Genomic DNA, 27,930 nt, shown 5'->3' on the forward strand with positions numbered 1-27,930 from the left:
GGAGTTATGAAGTGCCACCAAAATATTTTAGTACCTATTTTAATTGGAACATGTGTATTTACAAAGATAAGCAATGCCTTCTTGTATCTGAAAGTTTCCAATTTTATAACAGAAATACTCCTAAAATGCCATTTAACTTAAGAAAGCACGATTTTAAGAATTCAGAAAGTGAAAGGCCTCCCTCCTGACTGATTCCAAACTTTGTTCAGTAAAAGCAAGAGTCTTTTTGCCATAACTGGATAGGTAATTCTTGGGTGAGGGAGAGAACAGCAAAGCCCAAAAGGTCACATGCGAACCGCAAACAGCTTTGCCTAAAGGAAATCAGAGGAGCCCCAAAACAACAGAACTGTTAGAACTATAATGCTTTGAGGCAGAGGCAATAAGCCAACTGATAGAGAAGGAGTCCTCAACTCTCAAGCATATTAGATCAAAATGCATTAGGTTAGATTTTCTGGGTATAAAAATAAGTAACATTTATTTTTGTATTTATATACTCATTTCAGAGTGAGTTCATACCAGTACGGTGGTCACTTATCTTAAGTGCAGCATCTATAACTTTAGTTCCGATTTTGAAAGTACCAATGTCAACAGAATAACGCAACTGCTATAAATGAGATGCAGTTTTAAAGATGCTTATTTCAGCATTAGAGAGAGTATCAAAAATTAAGGGGGAAAAAAAAGCCCTATGTCCAATAAGAGATCTATTACATAAGTGTTCTTCTGTCCATACAATGGGATACTACCATCCTTCAAAATGATGTCATAAAATATTAATTGATGTGGAAAATGTCCACAATAAACTGTTAAGTAAAAAAAAAGAGAGAGAGAGAGAGAAAACACAGATGGCAAAGCAATATATACAGTGTAACCCAATTTTTGTAAAATGCATGTGTACCTACAAGAAAAGATCTAGAAACCTTTATACCAAAGTTTTAATAGTGCTCCTGTGGGTGGTAGGATTACAGCTACTGAGATGGGGGGTGGGAGGGAGGGGAAGGTGGGTGGTGGGTATTGAGGAGGGCACCTTTTGGGATGAGCACTGGGTGTTGTATGGAAACCAATTTGACAATAAATTTCATATATAAAAAAAAAAGGATTACGGCTACTGTAAAGTTTTCTTTCTTTTGATTACATGTACCTTCAAAGTTCACTATAATGGCATAAAAAGGGTTCTTTTACATACAGAGTAGTGACATGCAGTCATTGATCTAGAATCGACTAGTGACCTCCCATCAAAAGATCCCTAGCATGATTCTAAATACCTTAATTAGAATGAAACACAATATGCATAATAATTACAAACTTCATCTACATAATTCTCGTCGGTTTCTAAAATATCCTAACACAAACTATCATTCTTCACAACTACCCAGTGAGGATAGGTATTCCTCTTTCTAGTTTGTAGATGAAGAAGCTGAAGCTCAAAGACATTCCAACTATTACAGGTGTAAACATATGCCTTCTTTGGGTCTCAGTTTCTACATCTGCACAAGTAAGGCACTTGAAAAATGACCCCAGTTCTGCTTCCAGGAAATACTAACAGATACAATCTTGCGAGCCTACCCACAACTGTGTTCTCTCTCTCACTCTCCTTAAATATTCTATGGCTCTAACTTCATGTTAGGGAAACCATTGTTTACAAATGTGTTTTTGCTTTACATTCAACTTTCTTACCCAAATCTGAAAATGCTAGAAAACAACAAAATCCATCATACCCTCAAACCTCAATTCTAGTATTTCCTGAAAACAATTTTAGGGCTGCTGACCTGAATGCATGCAACAACACTGACCCATAAAAATTCTTCTCCCTTGGGGCGCCTGGGTGGCTCAGTCGGTTGAGCGTCCGACTTCAGCTCAGGTCATGATCTCACAGCTCGTGAGTTCAAGCATCGAGTCGGGCTCTGTGTTGACAGCTCAGAGCCTGGAGCCTGCTTTGGATTCTGTGTCTCCCTCTCTCTGCCCCTAACCCACTCACATTCTGTCTCTGTCTCTCTCAAAAATAAACAAACATTAAAAAAAAAATTAAAGAAAAAAAATTCTTCTCCCTTGGAAACAAATGCCAAGTTTATGTTTGTCGTCCTAAGCCCACGTGAATCAGAATCACACGAAGCACTTATTAAACACAGAGCCCCTTGGGCCACACCTGAGATCTACTGATTAAGACTCTCTAGGACTTTAGACCAAGGAAGCAGCATTTCTACCAGCTCCCTGGTGATTTTTTATTTGAGAAGCACCAAGAGACGGATAAGTGTGAGGAATGGAAAGATCTTTAGTAATCTGCTTATGAAGAAGACTCTTAAGTCACTGTACCGACTGCTTTTGTGAGGTACAGGATCCACAACAATTTCAGGGAAAGAAATGCTTACCTTTGTCCAAATAACCCAGGTAAGAAATAACACCTGACGAGTTCACTGCACAAACTGCAGTGCAGTCCCACGCTCTTAGTCAATGAAACAACCTTTTGCCTTTCTGTTCACAATAGCTAAGCACCCAGCCAACAGAATCCGAACTCAATCCAATTATTGGAAATCCCCGTAAAGAGCCTGAGTGGTTGACCTGGATCTCATGTAGGTGGCAGCAGCTATGATAGTCTGAAAGAATCTAAATGTATTTTACTGAAATGATTTATCAAGCAAACAGCCTGCTGAGCATCCAACATGCTGGGACCCCTTACAAGTGAACAATCTGATCTATTACACAAATGCTAATGGAAGCAACTACAAAGAAATAGAAGCTATTTCTGCAAGTGAAAGCCCCCTCTCCCTTCCTAGAACCTCACCCACGTAAGCCATTTCTCCCATACCTTTGTCTGCAAGGTTCAAATTGAACTGGGAAGAGGAAAAAAATATCATGGAGTCCAGGATCAATTGCCTAGTCAAAGCCACTTAAGGCATATCCAGTGTCCTAACACCAGAATACACATTTCTGTCAGTGGGATTTAACCATCTTATCTTCAGAACGCTGCTGCTTCCTCTCAACTTGCTCTCATAATTAGTGAGGCAGTTTATTCCTGTGGAAAATACTTCAGTGTAGGTTGAAGCTGCAAGGGTCATCCGGTTACTCACCATTTCTGCCCAGGACACGGCTGAAGGATGAGGACTGAGCACTCAGCTACCTATGTCAGGACAATCATCGTCAACAGTGCATAGCAAGTGCCAGTACACGAGGAAAGCTTTGAATTTAATACATTTAACGTAAGTGCAAATGCTTGGAAGATGAGGTTCTGCCCCCCTAGATTTGCACCTTCAGACCGCTTAGGTTCCAGTACGTAAGGAAGTGTTTGCTGGGCAGAAGGACCCAGGTTCTAATAGAAACTGTGTGGGCAGGGCAATAGCATAAAGAAAAAACAACAACAACAAACTTGAATAATGTTTCTTTTCCGTCCCATTCCTCTTGTGTTTCATGTGGAAGGTCAAAGAAATGGAAGCCAAAGGCTCACAATGGGAAACAGTGATGTGGGCGGGGGAGCCTACAGAATGTGGCTGAGAACACAGTACATTCTGTGTTCCACGCTGATTTTTTAAAATCTCTTTTCAAAACTAATAGAAGTTGAAAGTTTCAAGATTGGCTAAGGAACTAAGACACAAATTTATTTGGCTCCTGATGGGAAACACTACAGTAAATTTCATAAGCACCGATGCCATTCATGAAAATGGTCGGCTAATCTCATCAGCTAACTAACTACAAACATGTTTCCACTGCTCCTTAGCTGGGGCATCCGAAAGGTCAGTCACTGTTCAAAATGCCAGTCAACATGAAGCAGTCAGCATGTTGCTTACGAAGAAGACTTGTAAGTCACTTCCACCAACTGCTTCTGTGAGGTATAGGGTCAACGACAATTTCAGGGAAAGAAACGCTTACCTTTGTCCAAATAAGCCAGGTAAGAAAGAACACCTGAAGCTCGCTGCACAAACTGCAGCACCACGTGATGCCACAGGGAGGCGCCGCTGACGGCAGAGTTCAAGCTGGAACCATCTGCCATATTTTTTTTAAACATAAAGAACACTTGCTGTCTAAAATAATGGCCAACTCCAAAACCATAAAATCAGCCTCCTGGAGTTCCCTCCTCTCTGCGGGTAGAAACCCCAAGTCAGCTCCACATCTGGCATTCCATGGAAAATGTGGCTTTATTGTCCATGGCAAGGAACCAAGAGGCCATTCTGAACAGGATGCTGACTCACATCTGCCAAGACACATTGACTGCACAAAGAAAATGGATTTCATTTTGTTTGATGAAGGCTCAGGAGTCCCTCAGGGCATGGCTGATTGGTTAGAAAATTAAACTGCCCAGATTCCCTCCTTATCTAGATGTGGGAAAAACCATGCCTCAGCTTAGATTACTGGAGATATGGGTATCAAACCTCAGAAGAAATCACCTTTGCAACATGAAGGTCAGCGGCAGGCCACAGAGAAAGGAGAGGGCCACAGGTCCGTGGGTGTGGACATATTTTTTTTTTATTATAATAATATCAGCCACTCATTGAATACCTACCATGTGCCAAGCATGTTCCTAAGTACTTCGCACAATTCTACCATGTACTTTTCACCACATCCCTAAGAGGTGGATGTTATTGCGCATCTTACCGATGTGGAAACAAATGCTCATGCAAGGCAAGGACATGCCCAAGGTCACACAAGCAAGTCACCTGCAGAGTTGGAATTCAAACCAGGATTAAAGACCCAGGCTCACCGCATCGGGCTATCCTGCCTCCTGTTATAGAAAATTATCCAAAATTTAATAAGATCAGAGGAAGAGAGCACGTCCTCCCAGTGTGGCTAACAGGGCCTTCCAAGGTGCTTCTCCATGGCATGCTCACACTCAACCTGCTAGTTACTACTGTAGGGCACAGGCTCCATGGGGTTACACGTTAACTTGGGAGATTATGGTCCAAAAGTTAGGGCTTCAGTGCCCTGTAGGACACTAAAGGTCTTGTATCCAGCCCAGCAATCCTTATCCCTACACTCTTTTCTCAATGCCTATAAACATTTACCCAGTCTTTCAAACGTCTCTTTGAACTAGTCTTATCTCCTTTGAGTTAAATAAATATTTGGCATATGTTCATCCCAAAGCTGTATGAGTCATGTTGGTACCTTTTTGAAATTACACTTCAATACTTCTTCATATCACACTCCTCCATCTAGCTCCTAAAAAGGATATGGGACAGTATTGTGCCTATATGTCTATAGCACTGGACTTACTATTTAGTACATACAAATGTACACACATTTAATAATCTGTAGACAATGATTTGCCACCCACTAACAGTGCATGGCCACTGAAGAGATATCCCAACTGAGGTTTTTTCAAAAGAAAGAGCTAAAGACTCTCTCTTCCAGATAGCCATTACTAACTTGGGGAGAGAAGTGCAGCCCCTTCCCAACAGGGCTAATATGCCAAGTCATCTGTCTCCTGAAAGTGACTTCAGGGACAGAGAAGCACACACACATGTACGTACACACACACACACACACACACACACACACACACAGTTGCCCAAAAGTATCCTTCCCACCATCAGCCACAGTGTTGCCTGGCCCAGAATTCCTGCTCTCGGAGGCACCCCGTGGGATCACTCAGCAAACGTGAGCACTCGGTGTCCAGAGGGTCCTGCCAGGAACTGGACATTCAAGTGGACAACAAAGACAAAAAAGGGAGATATCTAGATCAGTGGCAGTGACATATGCTTTGGAAATTATGTGGGGCTCAGAACTGTACTATCTGGGGCATGTTAGTTATCTCCCTGGCCTCGGTTTCTTACTCTGTAAAACAGATCATGAGAACATTTAGTGGGATGCAAAAAGAAAGGACAGGCTGAGTTAAAGACTGGAAACATGTCTACTACCTTCTCCACTCAGCTTCTGTCACAGGCCTGGCTCTTGTCTGCATTCGGTTTTGAGTCGATGACAATAAGGGCAAAGGGAGGACAGGGAACACTTTTGCCGTTAGCACTCATTACATTCGTTTTCATGATAACCTGTGGCAGCTGCCTGAGAGAGGAGAAAGAAAACAAGTACAGGGTGGAAGGTGGATGGGGAACCCTGGCGCCTCTCCCAGCACTGGCACCGACAGGGAATGGTTCTGACTCAAGCAAAGTGTGGTTTAGCTAAGCGCCTAAGAAGAAGGTTTGGCCCCAAAATCAATTTTCTTCTATTTCCATTCTGCTCTGGTCTCACCTCTGAGGAGTCCCTTAGAAAGTATGTCCGTGCCATCCATTGGTAATCCCAGTGTGCATACACTTCAACAATCTAGAACCCTGTCTGCCTTCCATGCATAGTTACATTTCTGAAATACTCTACAGGACCAGCAGGAAAACACAAAGTAGGCCACCATTCCAAATTCAAGCCAAATCAAAATGTAAATGAAGGACGACCTGTCAAGTGCGAGCACCATCTTGTATCCTGCTACTCTATTAGCCTCAGGAGAGAAAATTTTAAAATCTGAACAGATGCACGAGGAACCAGCATACCCACCCTTAACTTGACTGATAGTGAAGAAGTCACTATTTACTGTCTTAGCATTGCTAACACCAAAAAAAATCTGGTTCCTTCCATTGTCTCTAGGTAGAACTGATATTTGGATTTCCTCAGGGGAAAAAAGTAAATTTTTACAAAAAAAAAAAGAAAAGAGCTGAGAGGCAGGCAATCAAAGCTAATGCCTATGGTTAGACAGGCACCAGGGACTCCTGCACCCATGTTTTGCAGACTTCTTGGCTCAGATTTGGCATCTATACACCCATGTAGACAAGATCATCTTGAAGAAAATCACAAAATCTGTGCTCAGAGTAAAGGTGGCCATGACTCAGCACTGGCGCCTCTTTGTTCCCAGTGCTGCTGTAAGATGAGAACTCAGCCGAAAGTAAACTTGATCACAAAGGGAAAAGTCCTCAGTGAAGGGAAGGTTCCCTTCCTCCTGTTTCCTCACAGGAGGGTGGGAAGGCCCTGGGCTGCATGGGTCACAAAGACCTTCCTCACGAGTACAGTCTCCCTCAGGCTTAAGGGTTCTTGTAGTTTGGGCCCTCACCTCCCACTCCCCTCTTAAGAGAGAAGCCACCTTTCACAGCCAGTCTGCCTCCTGGCATCTTCGAGAGACTATATTCCTAACTGCTGTCTCAGCTGGACGAATATCCCTCCAGGTGTGCAGGTGAACCAAAAATACACGTCCCGGCCTGCTTTCCACTGGCATGGAATGTTAGTACTTTGGGCCATGCTGGAAAACATGGTTCCTTTTCAAAAATATAAGAGAAAAATAAGTGCAAAAACTTGCTGCAGTTATGCTTCTCTATACTTGTTATTAGGAGAAGGGGGAAAAATCACCCGCTTTTGCATCCCTTCCGGAGAACACAAATACTGCTAAAATCAAAACTGGCAATAATAACAGGGCAACTCATTTCCCTCCCCTTCTAGAGAGAGAGAGAGAGAGAGAGACCGAAGCTGTAGCCGTCTCTTGGCACTTACACTAACTCTGGGGTTGTGCTGCTTCTAATTACAATCTATTTTATGGAGTCTGGATTCGTCCTTTTCTAATTTAGCTGACTTTCCTTTCTAGTTATTTGGACCCATATGGTAAACCATTCACAGCTGTGTTGTACACTCTATAGTATATATTTAACCCAGGGCCAATCTAGACCAAGAGACTCCTACAGATTTAAGTCTCAGAAACCTCTTGTTAATTAACCAATATTACTACTTTTGCACAGCCTTATTCAGTTTCTAACTAGACGTAAATTAAGGTAAGTAATTGCATAGTCTACCTCAAGCCAGAGTATACACAAAACAATCATGCATTTGGTTTAGGTGACATACTCAAGAGATAGTAAGATCCCTTCAAACTAAAAACAAGGCAGACTCACGAGCGTGAGCTAAATTCATTTTGTGAAAACAGATCAAAGCTCACTAGGGAACTGTTATCCTTCCTGGATACTGTCCAGATTCTGGAATTGTCCTCTGCTGCCTCATCTCGCTCCCTGCTCTGCACTCACCTGTGTGTGGTCTGGGATCTGTGCACATTTGACTACACTTTAAATATAGGTTAAATATTTACCTTCTCACACAGTCTCAGGGGCCATGTTAAATCAGATTAAATAAGTTTAATGAAATAAAGTCCTTGCCTTCAAGGAACTCACATTCTGGTCGGAGAGACAAATCCATACATAAATAGCTACAACACAGTATGACAAGAGCTGTAAATGACTTACATGAAGTATCTAAGACAAAGACCAAGGAATAATTGATTCTTCCTCCTCCTCAGAGAAAACTTGGAGAAGAAGCTGTGTACGGGCTCATGCTGAGAGGTGAGTGGGAGCTGCTTAGGGATAGAAGTGGGCTAACACTCCCACTAGATGGGGACTGCACACTCCCATCAGAGTAAAGGCTCTGAACAGCCTGGAGAAGCAGCTAGAAAGAGAATCTGCAATGGATGAGGCAAGGTGACCCATTAAGAGGACAGATGCCGTAACAGGCCAGGTGAGAGAGGATATGACTGAGGGGAAGGAAGGCTAATAACTGCTTCTGGTCCTCACGACTAGTCCAGACAGTAGTAGCAGCCCACTGTTCTCACCCAGTCCTGCCCCTCCCTCAAATTCCTCCAACTTCAGGCCTGTTCCCGTTTACCATCTTTTTTTTTTTTTTAATGTTTATTTTTGAGAGAGAGAGAGAGAGAGAGCACAAGAAGGAAAGGGACAGAGAGAGGGAAATAGGATCTGAAGCCAGCTCCACACTGCCAGCAGAGAGAGTGATGCAGGGCTTGAATCCATGAACCGCGAGATCACGACCTGAGCTAAAGTGGGAAGCTTAACCAACTGAGCCACCCAGGCACCTCTGCCATCCTTTGTTCAACAGCAGCTGCAGAAGCCTCCCCCACAGGTGACTTGCTCCCAGCTCTCCTTCCTGAGAGTACCTGCACTAAAGGGAAGTCTGTGGTCAGTCAGAGGGAGCAGAACACGCCCAGTGAGCTCGGTACGTGGCACACACTTGCACATGTGTGCACATACACTGAGGTGACCTGATCTAGGAGGGGAGGCCCAGAGAGTCATCTTGTCATGGTCCTTTGCCCTTTGTTTAGGTCAGCATTTGAGGTTTACCCTTTGTTTCCACTGATGTCAAGGAAACAGCAATTACGGAACATGGTGTCCTCCCGATAAAGGGTTTGAGGTGGGAGTGGGGTTAAGGTGTGGCACGAGCTTCTTAATTACACTTAAGGTAGAAGGTATTTTAAATGGGAAGCGCAACTATTAATTAGCTCACTTTTTAAAAGTAGTGTTAGTTATCTACAAATATCAAGAGGAAGGAGAAAGGAACAAAGGGATGTTACTTTCCCAACTACTGACTTCATTTGTTTGTAATTAAATGTATTGCCTTCCATTTATGAAGATGATGTGTGCCACCATAGCAAATTTGGAGAATACGCAATGTGCTGAAAGTGCAATAGAGGAAAAGAATCAATTATACAACTGACACCTTTAAGGTGAATGTATGTTAAAATGGGCATTCCAGGGGCTCCTGGGTGGCTCAGTTCGCTGAGCGTTTGACTTCGGCTCAGATCATGATCTCACGGTTGGTGAGTTTGAGCCCCGCGTCAGGCTCTGTGCTGACAGCTTGGAGCCTGGAGCCGCTTCGGATTCTGTGTCTCCCTCTTTCTTTGCCCCTCCCCTGCTCACGGGCGCACGCTCTCTCAAAAATAAGTAAACATTAAAAAAAAATTAAAATGAGCATTCTAAAATGTTGGTGATGGTTGCAAAACTCGGTGAATACACTAAGAAACTGAATTGCACATTTAATATAGGTGAATTGTATGTATGTGAACTGTATCTCTGTAAAAATTGCTCATAAATCTCATTTTTAACATTTCTGTGACATTCTACAGATATTCTAAGTAACACAGAAGGAGTTACCACAACTTACTAAGTCATTCTCCAACTAGAAGAGATCCGGGCTTTTCACCACCATAACTAATGCTGATATTAACATCTTTGGTACACTGAGCTCTACATGAATATCACTTTCTTTCTTCTCAATAGTTTCCTGGATTTAAGGTTCCCAAACATACTGACAATCCACAAATTATTTTAAGGGGCCAAGAGAACTAACACAAGAAAATTCAGTTACTTGGTAAAATTACTAGGTACCAAAAGTAAATAATTAAGTGGTCCTAAGTGGAATCACTAGGCATTAAGTCCGGAAGAGAAGAAGACAGGGGATCTGAACCTGGACCACAAATATGACAGGTATCCAATATCGATAGAATCCCAACTACAAAATGTTCTTCACGTCTGAAAATAAGTTATGGCAAAGAAAAAAAGTCCAATCCTTGCAGGTGGGTGGCACGAGATCAGGGTGTTTAAGAACACAGGCCTGGGGCTGAACAAAGCTGTTCAAACCCCAGTCTGAACCAAGGCCAAGAGACCTGAAACATGTTAACCCTAAATTGTGTCACCCATAAATCCGAGAGGATACAACACTATGTCAGGATCAGTTTGAAGTTCACCTAAGAAGAACATTCCCTAAAGTGCTTGGTGCAATGCCTTCCCATAATCAGCGCTCAATAAATAGTGGCAACCATATTAGTGATGTCAGCTGCTTTTGACCAAACTGGAATGCAGGAATCCAATTCTTAGTCCTCCAGACATTTCTGTTTAGAAACTACAGTATTTTCCTACTAACTCAGAAAGGGCCTGAAGGTATTTTTATTACCATGGGAGTTTCAGCTGTTACCAGAGTTCATTTGCACAATCTTTACATTCCAGTGTGCTTAGAAGCTTTCTCATGCAGGGATGAAAGCAGCCTTTGTCTCAAGCTTGTAAAAGGCACCATCTTTGTCAGATGAGTTAACTGTTAGGTGAGTGGAGTGTGTTTCTACAGTGGCCTGTCAAGAATCCCCAGGAATGTAGGCACACCCAAATAGGGAGATAAGGTGAGTGTTAGGACAGTGGATCCTGTGTGTTAAGGTAACATGTTTTGCACATTTTGAGCACTGTCTCTATGGCAGGCCCCACTCTTACCTCACAACAACTGGAGGAGAAGAAAAAAAAACCGTAACTGTGTGAAGTGTAACTTTGATTAGCTCTACTTTATAGGAGGAAACTGAAGCTTAAGGAAGTCAAGTGTTTTTCCGGAGTCAGAGAGCTAGTAAATTAGTGGCAGAGCCAAGGTGGTAAGTGAGCCACAATGGCACATGCACTCACCCACTACACACTTCAGCTCCAGCGAAGAGAAAGGTCTGTGGTGAGATTAGCCCTGCAAATTTTTTTTAACTGTTTATTTATTCATTTTGAGAGAGACCACTGGAGTGCCTGCATGCCCACGCACTTGCGCAGGGGAGGGGCAGAGAGACAGAATCCCAAGCAGGCTCCCTACTCAGTGGGGAGCCAGATGAGGGGCTCCATCTCACAAACCATGGGATCATGACCTCAGCTGAAATCAAGAGTCATACACTTAACCGACTGAGTCCCCTGGGAGCCCCAAGGCCTGAAAATTTTAGTCTCATTTTCTGATTAGTGACTTCCTGACTTCCCAACCCAGCCTTTGACAAGTATGGTCATTTAAAAGCATCAAGAAAAGAAGACTCATATTAAACGTCTAATTTGGATGCTTCTTTACTCTCCCTCCAGTTGTCCAGGCAGCCATTCTGGGAGGTTCCCAGTGTCCTCACACAACGTAAGGCTGCTTCAGGCAGATGGTGCAAATCCTTGTGTCCTGTTAGAGCCACAGGATGTAAAAGATTTTTATCCTCTCCATCCTGTCTCTAGAAACAAAGTCACCAGTTTCTCTGAGGTTTTAGGAAAGATGACCATGTAATTTATCCCACAAAACAATTCTGAGAGTGACAAGGGGCACAATCAGTAAATAACGTAGACATAAATAAGCCAGGTCATATGATCATCCTCGTTTTAGGTTCCTAGGTAATCCTGTTTGAAGTTCCCAGTCTGTCAGTGACCTGAATGCAACTTGTACAAGAGTGTCCCTAAGTTAAAACACTCTACTGTGAAGAGAAAACCACTCATCAGCACAGGTAGGAACCAGCAACTGCTCTGGTTGCTGGGTCACATCCACATTTCAGTCTAGCCCCTCAGGGAAAGGAAGTGCTTTGTCCAAAAGGGGGAAGAACGCAGTGAATCACAAGCATCACCACACTAATCACAATGTTCCAGGGATTTGGGGGTGGGGGGACCCCAAAGACACGTGCTTCATTAGCATAAGCCAGAGTCTGAAGGGAAAACAGCACAATGATGACCTGAACAAGTTCTTGCTCAGCTCCGCCCAATTAAATGCTTTATCTGCTGTATTTCTAAGGGAAGCTCATATGCCCCCAGCCCTCTCTTACTCATCCTAGAACTTGAGGAAACACTCATTCTGACAGCTTTTCTAATTCAAGCTCCAGGCAGAAGAAGGGGCGTAACTAATAGGGTTAAAAAAAAGGTCTGAATTTTTTGTTCATTAGATCAATCTAAAAGCAAAGCAGTAAAAATTTCCCAGCATTTTTCCAACAAATGTAACAAAATTCAAGGGGATCCAGGACAAAAAAGGCTCTTTCGGATCACCATGACCAACCTCTTCCTTATAAAGGAGGCGCTGAGGACTCCAAGTGAAGAGTTGAGCCCAAAACACACATGCAGGGGATCAGGCCTCATGGCTCTCAGCTTAGACCTATTCCCATGTTACTGGGCTCCTTGCTTAAAATACTTTCTCATGTTTTAAGTCTTCAAAGTGGGGAAGGAAGAGGGAGGGAGGGAAGGAGGGGTGGGGTGGAGTGGGGAAGGCTTAGATCCACTCCATCAAGGCTCGATGACAATTTCAAATGGGCAGTATATGGAGATTTGAGGGAGAATGAAGAGACAACAAAAATGCCTCAATCAGAGCCTGGCAAGAGGAAGACAAAAGTCACCTACCTTTGGTCTTGATGGCCGTTTCAATGTTCAGAGCATCACGCTCAGCATCAAAATTGGTGTATGCTTTGACCGACCCGTATGCGCTTGGGGGAGTGGAGTGCTGAGGTTGAAAGACAAACACACTCAAGTCATAAACATTTCAAACCCTCCAGCTGAAACAGCCCTAAAATGGACTTTTTTCCATTGTTTCTTTAAACAATTCAAATCATTCGTAAACTAGGTAACTAGGGAAGTATCAATGCGCCCATCACACAGAGGATAAGAAACTTCATCATTTCTAATGAGAATTTGTCTTGAAAGGCTCAGCTACTTTAGAATACACCATGTGTATTTCCACTTACCCTATTTCTGGTGCACACTCAAAAGCAGACAACCCAAAATTGGGCCTCCTGGCTCTCAGCTTAGGCCTATTCCCATGTTACTGGGCGTTTATCTGGTAAGGCTTTGGAAAGCATGAAACTAGGCCGGCAACAATGTGAAACAAGCTGAAAATGTGGTAATGCCTGAATGACAAGTGTGTTTAGCCAAGTTTTTGCTACAGGCATATGAATTTCCACTGGGCCTGTATCACTGGGCTCACAATTCTTTAAAATATAAATGTAAAATGCTGACCTGCTTATTTTAGACTATCAGATAAGCGAGGGAAGCCATGGCACTAAGGTGGTCAGGCCTCATGGCCCACAACCTCTTTCTGCTCACCAAGTTCCTGCTCCTCTCTCTCTCCGTTCCCTCTCCTCTGCTATCCTTAACACTATGCCTTGAACCCTATGTCTACCACTCTTCTTATTTTCTTATCGCCTTTTAAACAATACCCTCTCCCTTTTCTAATGATCTGATGGCCCTGCTCCCACCCACCCCACCCCACCACCCAGACTGAGGGAAGGACAGTAGAGTGCATCTACATCACTTCCTTCCAAAGCGTTAACTTCTCTCCTTCCTTGAGAGCTCTTGGAGCTTTCCTCCCTGCTACCTGGTCCCAAAGCAAAGAACAAGCAAAAGAAGATGGACACTGGTTTATGCTGTCAGTGGAACCATCCACCTTCAACATCAAGACTAGTCCATCCCCACCACCTACCCCAAGTACATAATAGCCATCATGATGTGATGACTTTGCCTTGCTTCGATTTCTGGGAAGAGTCCCAGACCGAGGTGCCCTGACTTACCTTTCCACCCACGGGCAACACATTATGAGGCATCCCAGCACCCATTTCACTTGGTTTTATTAGCAGTGAGGTTATACAGGTAAGTAACTATGATGCCATCCTCTCAAATATCTCCCAAGGCAAACCAGAAATCTAAGCTCAAGACTGGACAGAGTATTTCAAAATGTACTTGTGATCATCTTGGCCAAATACTGAATCCATTTAATATTTAAAACTCTGAAACACAATGGATTCTTAAAGTATTTTCCATCTAATTTTCCTCAACACTCCCGTAAGATTGTATCAATGGAAATGAAACATATATTCAGGAAAAGGTAAGGACAAAATGCTATTCTGAAGTAATATATTTATTATGGTGGCTACAAAATGTGTTTGGAAATCTAAGAAGAACATCTTAGATTATTAGATTATTATTATTATTATATTAAAACATTATTAACAATAAACAATCAATTATTTACATCAATTATTTCCAAAGGCAAGCAGTCTGGTCATTGAGCCATATCATATAAGGCTTTATTTCTCAGGTCCTATGCTGTCTTATTCCAAAAACAACAGTGAGTAGGGAAAAGTTATAAATAATTTATAAATTTTCTGGAAACAAAACTAAATGGATAATTGAACCTATTACCTGTAAAATCCACTTGTTTGAAAATCAAATTATTGAGGAAAAGTGATTTTTTTTCTTCCTTCAAAATATGAGGGAAATCGGCCCCTGGGTGGCTCAGTCAGTTGAGCAGCTGACTTCGGCTCAGGTCATGATCTCTCAGTTTGCGGGTTCGAGGCCTGCATCAGGCTCTGTGCTGACAGCTCAGAGCCTGGAGCCTGCTACGGATTCTGTGTCTCCCTCTCTCTCTGCCCCTCCCCTGCTTGTGCTCTGTCTCTCTCTAAAATAAAAAAACATTAAAATATGGGGGAAATGTAGGACATTTTCTATTGCAGGCCCATCTCTCCACACAGAGAAATGCATCATACTAAAGGCTACAAGAGAAATCAACTTCTGAAATCTGATACTAAAAATAATCTAATGATCAGATCCATTAAGGAATAAATTATTTAGCTCTTGGACTTGTCTGGACCTCAACATGCAGCTTGTAAGTGTTGCCAACAACAGTGTGCACAAGTTCCAAGAGGAAAGGTTAAAAAAATACACTATTGGGGCACATGGGTGCTCAGTCAGTTAAGCGTCCAACTCTTGGTTTTGGCTCAGGTCATGATCTCACGATTCGTGGGTTTGAGCCCCAGGCTGGGCTCTGTGCTGACGGCTCAGAGCATGGAGCCTGCTTTGGATTCTGTGTCTCAGTCTCTGCCCCTCCCCTGCTCTCACTCGGTCTCTCTCTCTCTCAAAAATAAATAAACATTAAAAAAATTTTTTAAAAAATAACAAACGTCTAAGTCCTTGTCTAGAACAACTTCCTGTACACTGTAAGAAGTCCAAAACACACAAGGATCATTTTCAAGATGGCTGTAGCTTATGACAGTCATTAATAAAATGCCAGGGCATGACATTAAAAGACATGTATCATCATAACAATTACTACCATTGTCATGCTAAGTATATAGCAAGGTAAAACTCCAGCCACTCCAATGTCATTAGTGTATGTTCAATTTTAATGTGATGCCCAAAAAGTTTCCAGTGCCATAACATTTCTACCAAATTGAACTACTAGGAACAGCAAAAGTAACGGGGAAGGAAAGGGGAACAAAGACGGGGAATGACTGTCTATATTTTGTCCTCATTTTCCCTAGATGCACAAGGAAAGAGAGTAGCACAGTTATCCAGAGAGATGTCCAATTTGCAAAAATTACACAAAGTGAAAATGATATACTTACATCACCCTCCAAGCTGAGCTTGCAGAGAATTTCGTGAACAGTAGACATTTTGAAAGAAGCTGGGGAAAAAAAGTACAACAAGAAAATATTTATGAAGAGGCTTTCCTTTCCCCTGAAGCGCAGTGATTCATTATACTAATCTCTATTTCTTGGACCATTTCATCTGAGGATATTAGAGTAATTTTTGCAAATAGATTCAATTCCTATCTTATGATTGGGCAAATTAAAGCTGGGAGATGGTATGCCTTAGATTTGGGATGGACTACAGAAGTAGCCAGTCTTTCTCCTGTTCTGTATAAACAGAACCTGGGGAGACTGATTTGTGAATATAAAAACATAATGCTCCCCAAGGCTAATGCAACCTGTTCAAACAGGATAAAACTGAGTCTTCCACTTCTCATAAAAAGTGATAAGCTTGTCAAACCAGCCAATGCTTCTGTATTTCTCACCAGTAATTTAACCTATTGAAAAGGACCTGAAAACCATGAGTGTGGCCTGAAATCAATAGCATTTGCACACTGGCCCATTCTATCCATACTTATTACTATCCATAATTATTTTCTTAGCTCACTGATGTTTAGAAGATATTAAACTGTTTATGAAAAAGACAATGGACAGATTTTCTAACATTAACTCATTCCATAAAAGACTGATCCTTGTATTTAAGATTCAAAATGGCTGAAATGAAGTCATCTTCCAATTAATACACTTAATCGGGCTGTGACACGATAGCCTGATGAATTGGCTTTCCAGCTTTGCAATCACACAGTTCTCGGAATTGATGCACCAACCTCTGCCAATGAAAAGTGCCCAAGTAGCAGGAAATTTATCTCAACTGAGACAAGAGAGGTCATTTAGCACCATCATCCCAAAATAAAGAAAACAGAGCAGAGCTGTATCCTGAAACAGTGGGATCGACAATTGAATTACAGCAACGTTCACTTTGATCTCTCTGTGCTTAATATTCTTTGATCAAGGAAATTATGCTTATGCAAATCCTGCTTTCCATTCTCTTCCAACAGTTAGCATGGTCTAAGTATCTTCATAAAACTGGCTTGGAGGCAGTGTTTGGCACACACATTTGTTAACTCTTCTCAACACTTTGGACGAAAAGCAGGTGCCAGGCTCTGTGTTGGGTGGAGGTGTAAGAAATATAAGAAAAGAGGATTCACCTTTATTTGTGCTTATAGATATATTTTTGCAAGATTTTCATCCTGAGCTCTCTCCTAGACCACCCCTCTGTCTTCAAGAAAACCACCGCTATTCCAAGTACCCCCACTCCCTCAGCCCTCAGACACCCCCACCCGCAAATATGTCCCACCACTGGGATAGAATCCTGACTGTAAAAAGTCTTGCTCTACAAATAAACTGTGGTACCCAGACAATGGAATATTATTCAGAACTGAAAAGAAATGACCTATGAAGCCATGAACACACATGGAGGAATCTTAAATGCATATTACTACGTGAAAGAAGCCAGTCTGAAGGGCTACCTACTACACACATGGTATGATTCCAACTAAAATGACAGTCTGGATAAGGCAAGACAAAGGAGACAGTACAGGGATCAGTGGTTGCCAGGAATTAGAAAAGAGGGAGGGATGAACAGAGGATTTTTAGGGCCACGAAACTACTGTGTAGGATACTGTAATGGTAGCCACTATACATTTGTCAAAACCCATAGAATGTATAGTACCAAGAGTGAACTCTTATGTGAACTATGGGCTTTGAATGACAGTGATATGTCAAGGTAGGTTCATCAGTTGTAACAAGTATGCCATGCTGGTATGGGTGGTCATGCATCTCTAACTGAACTGTCCAAAACAGTGGCTACCAGCCACACCCGGCTATCAAGCATTTGAAAACTGTCCAGTCCAAGGTGAGATGTGCTCTAAGTGTAAACTACACCCTGGATTTTGAAGACTTACTATGAGAAAAAGAATATAAAATATCTTTGTTTTTTATATTAATTATATACCGTATTTATAATATGTTAGGTACATTGGGTTCAACCAAATACATGATCTAAATTTAATTTCACCTGTTTCTTTTCCTTTTTTTTTAAACGTGGGTACTAGAAAGTTTACAGTTGCATGTGCAGCTCACATTCTATTTCTGTTGGGCAGCACTGGTCTAAAGGATCCCATGGTGCCATGGTCCAATCCTAGTCCAAAAACGTCTGCAGTAGCCAGGTTACTGGAAAACCAAGTTTGAGATTTCTTGTCAAGACAAACAAGTTTGAGTCTGCCTTGATAGAGCAGGAAATCTCCTACTTCTACTTGTGGAAAGAAACATTCCAGAGGGTATCACCAGTATCCATCCGCCTGAGAATCACCTAAGCAGAATTCCCTAGGACACTAACCACCCAATCCTGACCTTGACCACCACCCCCGAGGCTTAGTCAGAACTGCAATAGGTCTGCAGTAAGGGATGAACTGTTGTCACTCACCTGGAAGAATTCTAGTCCCAACCTTAAACAGCTAAGAAATAAAAACACCGAAACAAAAGCAAAACCTTGAACAGAGGACCGCTAAGTCAGACTTGCAGACAGAATTGTTTCTCCTCACAGAGAAGTGTGGATTAAAGTCCACTTCTTTCTTAAATCAGTTACCTCACATTGGTTCTGATGTTTAGGGAATCTCAACCACAGAGACACAGTAAGTTTTTATTGCATAGTTCTTCCTCTAAGTTGCCTTTCCGGCCATGAGCACTGGCTTTGCAAACAGCTGCCTAAGCTTGTCCCACGTGGGACCCTCGTTACCGTATAAGTCAAAGGCAATCTGATACACACTCTCCATTCCTGTTAATTCTTCTCCCACAGCCACAACACATTGAGGAGAGCCAGAAAATAGGGCTTTTTTTAAGCGCCACAAATCTTCATCTCCATTTTATCGTCCACAGTTGTGCTGTTCTTTCATCAAATCAATCCTACATGCTACTATCAATTAAATTCTTGGGGCGCATGACTGGCTCTGTCAGTTAAGGGTGCAACTCTGGCACAAGTCATGATCTCACGGTTCCTGAGTTTGAGTCTGGTTTGTGAGTTCGAGCCCATCGGGCTAGCTGCTGTCATCACAGAGCCCACTCCAGATCCTCTGTCCCCCTCTCTCTGCCTCTCCCCGCCTCTGAAAAATAAACATTTTTTAAAAAATAAAATTCTTCTATTTCATCCTATTGAAATAGTTAAAAACCCATCCTTCAATGGTATTCTCTTATTCCAGCTTGGGGCAGCCCTCAAAGACTGGCACAGAAACCCCATTTCGGCGCCCTCTATGTACTCCCCAGGAAAAGCGGACTTGAGCCCAATAGTTACTTGCTTCTCCCCAAACACTGTACTCCTTTCATCCACAGCACCCTGATGCCTAGTTCCTCCCCCATATCCTTACCTTTACCTCTTTTTCTAGTTATGGAGACAATACCCATTCCTGAAGTTACCACTACTCTGGCATCTGCTAATGGGGTGGCTGTAGCTGCCATCCCACATGCTCTCTCCCACCTTTCAATGCCAAAAGCACTTTCTGATGCCACCAGACTTCTTTGCTGAGCAAAACGTACTGAGTTCCTGCATGTACCAAGTATTCAAATGGCAAATGCCTAAGTACCATTCAGAGTGGCAGGGAGTATGTTTTACTTCATCTTCCTCATCGAGTCTTGATCCCCCGCAAATTTAAGAGTGCCTTGCACACTCTAGATGCTAAATAAACTTTTAGAAATGAGTTGGTATTTGGCACAATTAGCATTTATATTTGTATTATTTATAGCCATTCTGCAGAAAAAGCAAAAAGATCACAATAACCACAACAGTATCCATGACATTTGCTATAACTCAATGCAAGTTCTTTTCTATCCAATAAATATTTCCTATTTCGTGCAAGCTTAATAACAAATACATTTTTACCTTACAAATAAAATATGGCCCTTGTTTCTTCATCCGATCCCCTGGCAATGCAAAGCCATTTTGTGAACGACTGACTAGTCACGAGAAGAAACAGTCGGCTCTGCCACTTACAATGCTTGTTAAAACATCAGTTAGCATAGTACGTTTGATTGATGAGAATGTGTCAGTGCAGCGCTACTCTTGAAAGCAGAGAAAGTCTTGGTAGTGCTACTGTAGGTTACAAACACGGGTAACATGCAAATAATCAATAAACCCCTAGCAAGCACACACTTGGTCTGCACTCACTGAGGGCTATGACAGACACACACAAAACTGTGAAATGCAGACTCCACCCCCGCAGGGCTTTCCAGCTCTCTTCCCTTCCTGCCCCAGTGAGACGCCTGAGACATAAGCCCAAGTTACTCAGCTAATGAGAACGGAGGCAGGGCCAGAATCTGGGTCCTCTGACTCTTGGGCCTTCACCTTTGCAACTTCACAACAGTTCTTCATTCCAAAGACTAAGACTCAGGCAGAGAGAAAGATAAAAGTAATAAGGGTGGGATCAGGTAAGAGCTTTCTGGTGAGGTACTGACTAGATGGAGAACAGCATTCACTCGGGAAGGTTCCAACCAGAGAAACATGGGGGAAAGGCTAGGGAGAAGAAATGGAAGAGACGGTCTATCCCTGGGTGGTGGGAGAACCAAGAGGACAGGTTTAAAACATGTCTAATGTGGTATCCTGTGGGAGGCCTAAAATATTGGATTCTGAATGGTGCAAAATTAAGATTGGCTGTGGAAATACTGGAGAGCCAGAAAGCCAAAGTGATTTGTTCACCAATGCTTGCAGTATCTGTTCACAACATTTGCTGTGGAGGCTGAATTTTTTTGGGGGGAGGGGGTGGTGCAGGGGGGATGCAGAAGGGGAGGGAGAGAAGAGAGACACACAGACAGACAGACTCTTAAGCCCTAACGTGGGGCTCAGTCTCACAACCATGAGATCATGACCTGAGCCGAAATCAAGAGTCAGACTAAGCTTAACCAACTGAGCCACCCAGGTGCCCCTGGAGGCTGAATTTTCTTACTTAAGCTCTGCCTTAGTTTACCTAGTGCTTTGAGAATAAAATGAAGTCTACAAGCCATGAGACAATTCCACTCTCACCTATTCCACATCACGGTGTAAAAATTCTGAAGTGTTTTAAAAGCAGAACAACCACTCCTTGCCTGGCAGACTTCTTACAGAACATGAAAATGGCAGTCTGCATCACTCTTTCCAGCACTTTGACCTCACCCAGATCTCCAACTGGTTTCAACTTGTAAAACAGAAGGGAAAAAAAAGTCAGCAAATACCATCTGTTGGTGAGTTAGGATCTGCACGCACCAGTACCTTCCATTCCCAGGGAAGGGCTGGCTGACGAGACAAGATCATTAAAATGGCTCTTTATCAGGTAAAGTTTTTTCGTTTAAGAAAATAACTGGAGAGGTACAGAGTGACTTACTGAAAGAGCCACACCTACTTCAAACAAGTCTGAAATAATTCACCACCGGGGTGAGAACACAGACTCACTGTGCCCCTCCCTGCCCCAGCCATAAAGGGAACAGTTTTTTCCTCTGGCCTTGAAAATATTAATGAATGAAGACAGTTAACTGCCTGACTGGAAAAGCTCTTCGAGTACAAAGCCAGACATTAATGAAATCTGTGCAGCTGTCGAAAAACAATCATTTACATTTAACATAAGGACTGTCTTAAAGATACTTAAGGGAGCGCCTGGGTGGCTCAGTCGGTTAAGCCTCCAACTTCCTCCAACTTCGGCTCAGGTCGTGATCTCACAGTTCTTGAGTTGGAGCCCTACACTGGGTTCTCTGGCTGAGCCCACTTCAGATACTCTGTCCCCATCTCTCGCTGCCCCCCTTCTGCTGCTCATGTTCTCTCTCTCTCAAAACAAGTAAAAAAGATTATTAAAAAAAGATACTTAAGGGTTTGTCCTTTTTTTAAAAAAAACCCTACATTTTAAAAAATATTTTACTGTTTCACTGCAAACATGCAGTAATAAAAATGGTACAAGTGAAACAGGTTTAACTATGCCCATAAAAAGAAAATTAAGGGGCGCCTGGGTGGCGCAGTCGGCTAAGCGTCCGACTTCAGCCAGGTCACGATCTCACGGTCCGTGAGTTCGAGCCCCGCGTCAGGCTCTGGGCTGATGGCTCGGAGCCTGGAGCCTGTTTCCGATTCTGTGTCTCCCTCTCTCTCTGCCCCTCCCCCGTTCATGCTCTGTCTCTCTCTGTCCCAAAAATAAATAAAAAACGTTGAAAAAAAAAATTAAAAAAAAAAAAAAAAGAAAGAAAATTAAAACAAAATTTGCAAAAAACAAACAAAAAAAAGTTGAAACAGACAAAGCAAACCCAAGAGTCAACACTACAAATCAAAAACAAGTCCTACTAAAAGGAATTAGGAACCAGCTCCAGAAAACCCAAATACTAATTCACACAAACAAACAAACAAAACCATGTTGCAACAGGGCTGGTCTGCACAACCAAATCTGAAATCTGAGTATAAACCAGCAGTTTCGTGGACACACCCACTTTACAGTTTTTACGTGGCATGTTGATGTGTTGCCACAAAACACAGCCCTAGCAACCATGATGAATCAATCAGGAACTGGATGATACAAATGAGGATTTTTAAAGCAAAAATGTGTGGGGTTGGGAGTGTGGAGGGTTGGGTTTCCCCACCAAAACCTTTCCTGTGCAGAGTTCCAGGTCCACAGGATCAGACTGGGATTTTAAACCAAAAGTGGGGAGGAGGAATGCATGAGTGGGGCTGGGCGTGGAATTCATATTGTACTCCGTCCACTCTTCACCCTACCCCCCCAAAGCATCTCTACTGAAGAGAACATTCCTGAAAACACATACTTTTCTCCTTGGTTTTACGGTCTTGATCAATGCCTGAGTCACAGGACCAAGTCATTCCGCAGAAATCCTGGAATTTTGCCCAGTGGCCTTGATCTAACTGAGCAGGGCGGACACAATAGCACTTGCTCTGGCTTGCTCGTTTGCTGCCAGACCTGTATCAGGATGTGTCTGTTTGCTACCTACAGACCTACGTGGCAGCCTCCTGTTCTCAGAGATTCTCTGTCAGTCCCCTCACATGGGTTTGGAGTGGGTGGAAAGAAACTGGCAGGAAGAATGAAGTCAGCTGGCATGAAACACTTTCAGGGTTGGGAAATCAAGGCCTGCACATCTACAGTTCAATTTCAATGTTTTATGACCCACTTATTATATTTCTAATGGGGTCCTGATGCCTACAGGAAAGAGTCTAAACTCAGCATTCAAGATCTTGACTCTGGACTCTACCTACCTTTCCATAAATATCTCCTACACAGCCCCACACGAATGCACGCATACAAATACGTATGTGTGTGTATACACACATACACACACACACACACACACACACACACACACACACACACACACACATATATGCACACACCCCTAGCACTGCAGTCACACTGGACTGGTAATCCTTCTCCAAATACACTGAGCACAGTTCTACTACGTTTATGCCCAAGTTCTTCAAGTTCCCTCCTCTGGGAACACCCAATCTTGATCAGCTGACATCCTCATGAGACTTCAGGATACAAAAAATCATGTACTTTTCTCCTGCACCTCTCCCTGCCCTGTGCTCCTGTCTCCTGTATATGAAGGTGGTCTTCCATTGTATCTGCTCATAGGGTTTGTCACCTTCACTTCTGTTTCCTCACAGGTCTGAGAGCAGTGCCTAGCTAACAGTTGGCGTTCAATCGCCCTTATGGATGGTTTACACACACTGGGTCTTTCCAACTTATGTGTCCTATTTCAATGCACTCTTGCTCAGTCTTCTTTCTCTCCTTCAGACTAAACAACCCAAATGCAGTTCCAGTTCCATATATTCTGAGCTGGATGCTTAAGCGGCCAGCTTCTGTGCGAATCTTCTCAAAGCCTGGCAGAGGGGCGCCTGGGTGGCTCAGTCGGTTGAGCGTCCGACTTTGGCTCAGGTCATGATCTCGCGGTCCGTGAGTTCGAGCCCCACATCAGGCTCTGTGCTGACCGCTCAGAGCCTGGAGCCTGTTTCAGATTCTGTGTCTGCCTCTCTCTCTGACCCTCTCCCGTTCATGCTCTGTCTCTCTCTGTCTCAAAAATAAATAAACGTTAAAAAAAAAAAAATTAAAAAAAAAAAAAAAAGCCTGGCAGATCACTTCAGGGGCAGCCTCCTTCTCGTCTTGACATACAGCCCCTTCCAACCCGCAGCACGCCACCTCTGTGCTGTTAGGGTCACTTGGACTCTAGCTCTGTCCCCTAGACAATGTGGAAATGTAACCTGCATCTCCTACAGCATGGAATGCAAGGAAGGAGGTGGAAACGAGGACCTGCAAGTGGCCTCTGGACTCCCATTTCCTCTGGGTTAAGAGTGTGCACACTGGGTGTGGCCAGGAGACAAAGAGCAAGGACTCTAGATCACGGCCACTCCCTTGAGTCGGAACTTCCCACACCAAAACTGGGATTAGAACTCAGACTACTTGGATGCTACTGACTTCTCTCTCATAAGACTGAGAGCAGAGGACTTAAAGTTTCAGGGTGTACCCCAGAAGGGAGATTCAGAGGCAATCTCAGTGGAGTCACTCAAAACAAGCCTGGGCATCTCCTGACCCCTACTGATGACCTGCTTCCCAACAAAAGAGATGGAGACCGTCTCTGGAAACAGAAGGAAAAGTATACCAGTGAACGGGTGGAAAGAACTTTTTTAAAGAACTGGAATTTCCTGAGGTAGCCTCTAACTAGAACTGGGTGTGGCACCAGGGAAAATGAGGGAGGTGGAGTCCTATGTGCAAAAAAAGAAAAAAGAGGAGCATTCCATTTCTATTTAATTCTAACAATCAAATCCAGAAGGCAGGTTAAGTCACTATAACTTTAAAGGTCACTGCCACAGGCAAGCTAAATATGATGCTCAGGTTTGTGGAACAGCTGGATTAAAGGGGAAATGAGCTTTCACCAAGTTTGGAAACTAAATATTCATTTGGGAAAATGTAAAGTTCAAAATCCAACTACTACCTATATAATTCACTTATTTTGTCTGTTTTCTTTCACTTCCTGCCAGACTTGAAGTCTTAAGAGCAGAGTTTGTTTTGGTTTTATTTGTTTGTTTTTGTCTGTTTTGTTCAGTCTTTTATACCCAGTACCTATACCTGTGAGTAGAACATAATAGATGCATAATAAATGTTATGGAATGAATGGATGTTCAAAGCAGCCCAGAAGACCCTGGGACTCCTTTTTGTGACCCGCCCACTCTCCATTAACAAAAAATGCCTCTGCAAGCCCACAGCCTGCAAGAGTGTTAGTGCAAGATTCCAGTTCCAACGGTGCAGAAAGAGCCTACAGCCCTCAAAATCAATAACAATTATAGAAGGCTACCTACCTTGCCAAGAAAACTACTTAAATCAGAAATTAGTCAGGAAACTAATGGCCGTGAGAGCCAGCATAATGTCAATCAATACAGTCCTTTAATAGCTGAAAGACACAAAATGTTAAATACTGAGATGCAATCCAAGACCTAGAACCTAATCAAAGCCAGTGAGCAAGCAGTATTTCCTGGGCATTTGCCACAGATAGGCTGTTTGGCTCTGTGGGAAATTACAAAATCCAGGAGGTCTCCAAATCACAAAAATGCACATTGATGGTCACACCCTTTTACTACAGATGTGATGGATACTTTTGGAGAAACCCCTGAAGCATCTAGATAAGAGATGGACTCAGAAGAAAGAGAAGTGCTAAACTGAAATGTGTTAATGTCACAGGCCAGAGGACTCCTCTCCAGAGGTTGCCTCTGTGAACTTGGCCTCATCTGAGATCTTCCCTCACAACGCCTGAATGTTGTTATTATGCGGCTCCTTAATTCCACGGCCTCTAACTTTATAAAGCATAGATGTGTTTAGGTTAACAAGCTTTTCTTGGTTTTTAAATAATACAACTCCTTTGGGTTGCTGAGGATTTCAGGATCACCAACCACTCTTAACTTCATAAATATTGGTTCAATTTGCTAGTCTCTAGCTGGGTCTAAGTACACTGATGTGGGAAGACAGGCCTGGATAAGCCTAATGGCTTCTGCAATATGTCAGAGAAGGGGGGCACTAAGGACACAGGAGGTAGGTGGAAAAAAAAAAACAAATTGGGGGATGAGAGGGGGCAAAGATCTAATTTTCCAATTAAAATAATTAATCAGGGCCAACCTTAAAATTATGGAAAGTTCCAGAATGACATTTCAGTGATTTATTCTTCCTACCCACATACCCTCCTTTATCTTCCCACCTTTCCTCCTCACCATCACCCGCCACCAAAGTAAGCATGTACTATCAGTACAGAATTTAGATACAACCCATGTTAATTAGGAACCTAAGCACCTCTCTAACATTGTTTCAATGAGAAAGTGCATTCTGCATTCTAAATCTCCAAGTTCCAGACCGGCACAGCAGAACCCACTTTTGGACAGAATCCATCAGTAGAGTCATTCTAAGCTCAGGGGCCCAGACTCCATGACTCTAGGATCTTATGGCTTTAGGTAAAGACCATTTGTACCCATGAGGCCACTGCTCTTTTAGATTCAGAATACCCACAGCATTAAAATGGCAAATCTTAACCGAAAAGTGACAATCTGCAATTGTGGGGCACTTCGTGTTTTCAGTATGCTTTACATATTTACTTTTGAATGTTTTTTTTGTTTTGTTCTTTTTGTTTTGAAATCTTCAATGATAACCCTGTGTAGGTAAGAGCAAGCATCCTGAAGCCACTTTCATGGGTAAGGAAACTGATGTCCTCCTCCCTACCTTCTCAACAGCCAGTTGATGGAATCCAGCCCTCCACTCCAGGGGCTGAGACCGGCCTCCCAGCTGCCTGGAGCAGCCCAGGGGGCCACGCCCTTTTCTGTATCCTGGTCCCTGACTCACTGCTGCATCACCGGGAGTAACAGTCAAGGACAACCCTCTTCCTTCCCTTCCCCCAAGCTTGGGGGACACTTCCTTCCTGACGCAAAAAATGGTCAACCAAGATACTCTCCAGATAACAATGAAATCAAAAGTTGCTCTCCTACAAGATAATCTAGGCAAAGGAGAATAAGCGGAGTTTTTTTTTTCCTTCTTTGTTTCGTGTTATCGGGTAGCTACTACAAACTCCCACACCTCAATCTCCCCCCCCCCCCCCCCCCCCGCCAGCTGCTTTCCTCCTGCGGGTCGGTACAAGTTCCACAAAGGCGAGGTTTTGTTTTGTTTTTCAAGTAAAGTAACTTGAAACTGCTGGGGGTTACTTTTTAGATGGCCGTAAAGCTTTTGTTAAACGTGGAGGGAAATGCCCCCCAGACCGCCCCGCCTGGGAGCCGAGGCTACCCGAGCAGCCACACCCTGCCCACCGCCCGCGCCCGGCGCGTCTGGAATGTAGGGCCTCCCTCCGCTCCCCTCCCTGGCGCCCCTCTCCAAGCTTCCTGGGAGCACTGCGGGGGGGATACCCGACCCCCTCCCTCTGCCCCCCACCCCCAACGCCGGGGCGCAACTGGTCCCCCTCACCCCTGCCCAGACCACCTTGCTACTGGCGCCGCTCTCCACCTCGTGCGGACCGTCCCTCCAGCCCCCTCTCCTGGACGGCCTCCCGAGGCCGTTCCCGTGGCCCAAGCCTCTTTGCCAGGCCGTCTGCCTCCTTTTCCGCCCCTCCCCGCCCCGCTAGCGCGGCGGCCCCGGGGCCATAGCGGGCGGGCGGGGCGCGCCCCGCTTACCTGGGCCGGGCGCCGAGAGCAGCAAACGTCCCCAGTTGTGCAGCAGAGCTGGCTGCCCTGGGTGGGGCTTTTATAGCCTCCACATCCTCGCGGTGCAGGCGAGGCCCGCCCCGCCCCGCCCCGCCTCCCCCGGCCCGCTCCCACCCGGAGTCCGGGTGACTCACCCTCCCCGACCCGCCCGCCCACTGGGGCGGCCTCGCCCAGGAACGTTCCGGAGCAGCGCCACGCGGGAGCTGCCCCCGCGCCCACGGCCCTGCCCTCCATTAAAACACCAATGAGGCTTCCTTGAGGCCCACGTATCAGCTTGTTTCTTCTTCCCTCCTTTTACTTTTTTAGCGCCACGTCGAGTCCCCAGCCCTGGCTTAAGTTAATAAATTAG

General features: G+C 43.8%; 1 protein-coding gene across 2 annotated transcripts in view; it reads right to left on the bottom strand.

Annotated features, from left to right (window-relative positions):
* ANXA2 (annexin A2) overlaps nt 1-27,688 on the bottom strand; it is a 43,538-nt gene extending 15,850 nt beyond the window's left edge. Inside the window, exons 1-3 of one of the 2 annotated variants that reach the window (XM_086710829.1) lie at nt 27,552-27,688; nt 15,881-15,939; nt 12,885-12,984 (exon numbers count right to left, since the gene is read on the bottom strand). In XM_086710829.1, the coding sequence (XP_086566955.1) occupies nt 12,885-12,984; nt 15,881-15,928 (148 nt within the window). In that variant the 5' untranslated portion in view covers nt 15,929-15,939; nt 27,552-27,688. Of the gene's footprint in view, nt 1-12,884; nt 12,985-15,880; nt 15,940-25,208; nt 25,281-27,551 lie in introns of those variants that run through there. The other variant, XM_086710830.1, reaches the window with a different exon arrangement.
* Nucleotides 27,689-27,930: the final 242 nt, after the last annotated feature.

Source organism: Puma concolor, chromosome B3 (genome assembly GCF_028749965.1).
Source record: "Puma concolor isolate L17-30 chromosome B3, mPumCon1.1.hap2, whole genome shotgun sequence".
Lineage (NCBI taxonomy): Eukaryota > Metazoa > Chordata > Mammalia > Carnivora > Felidae > Puma > Puma concolor.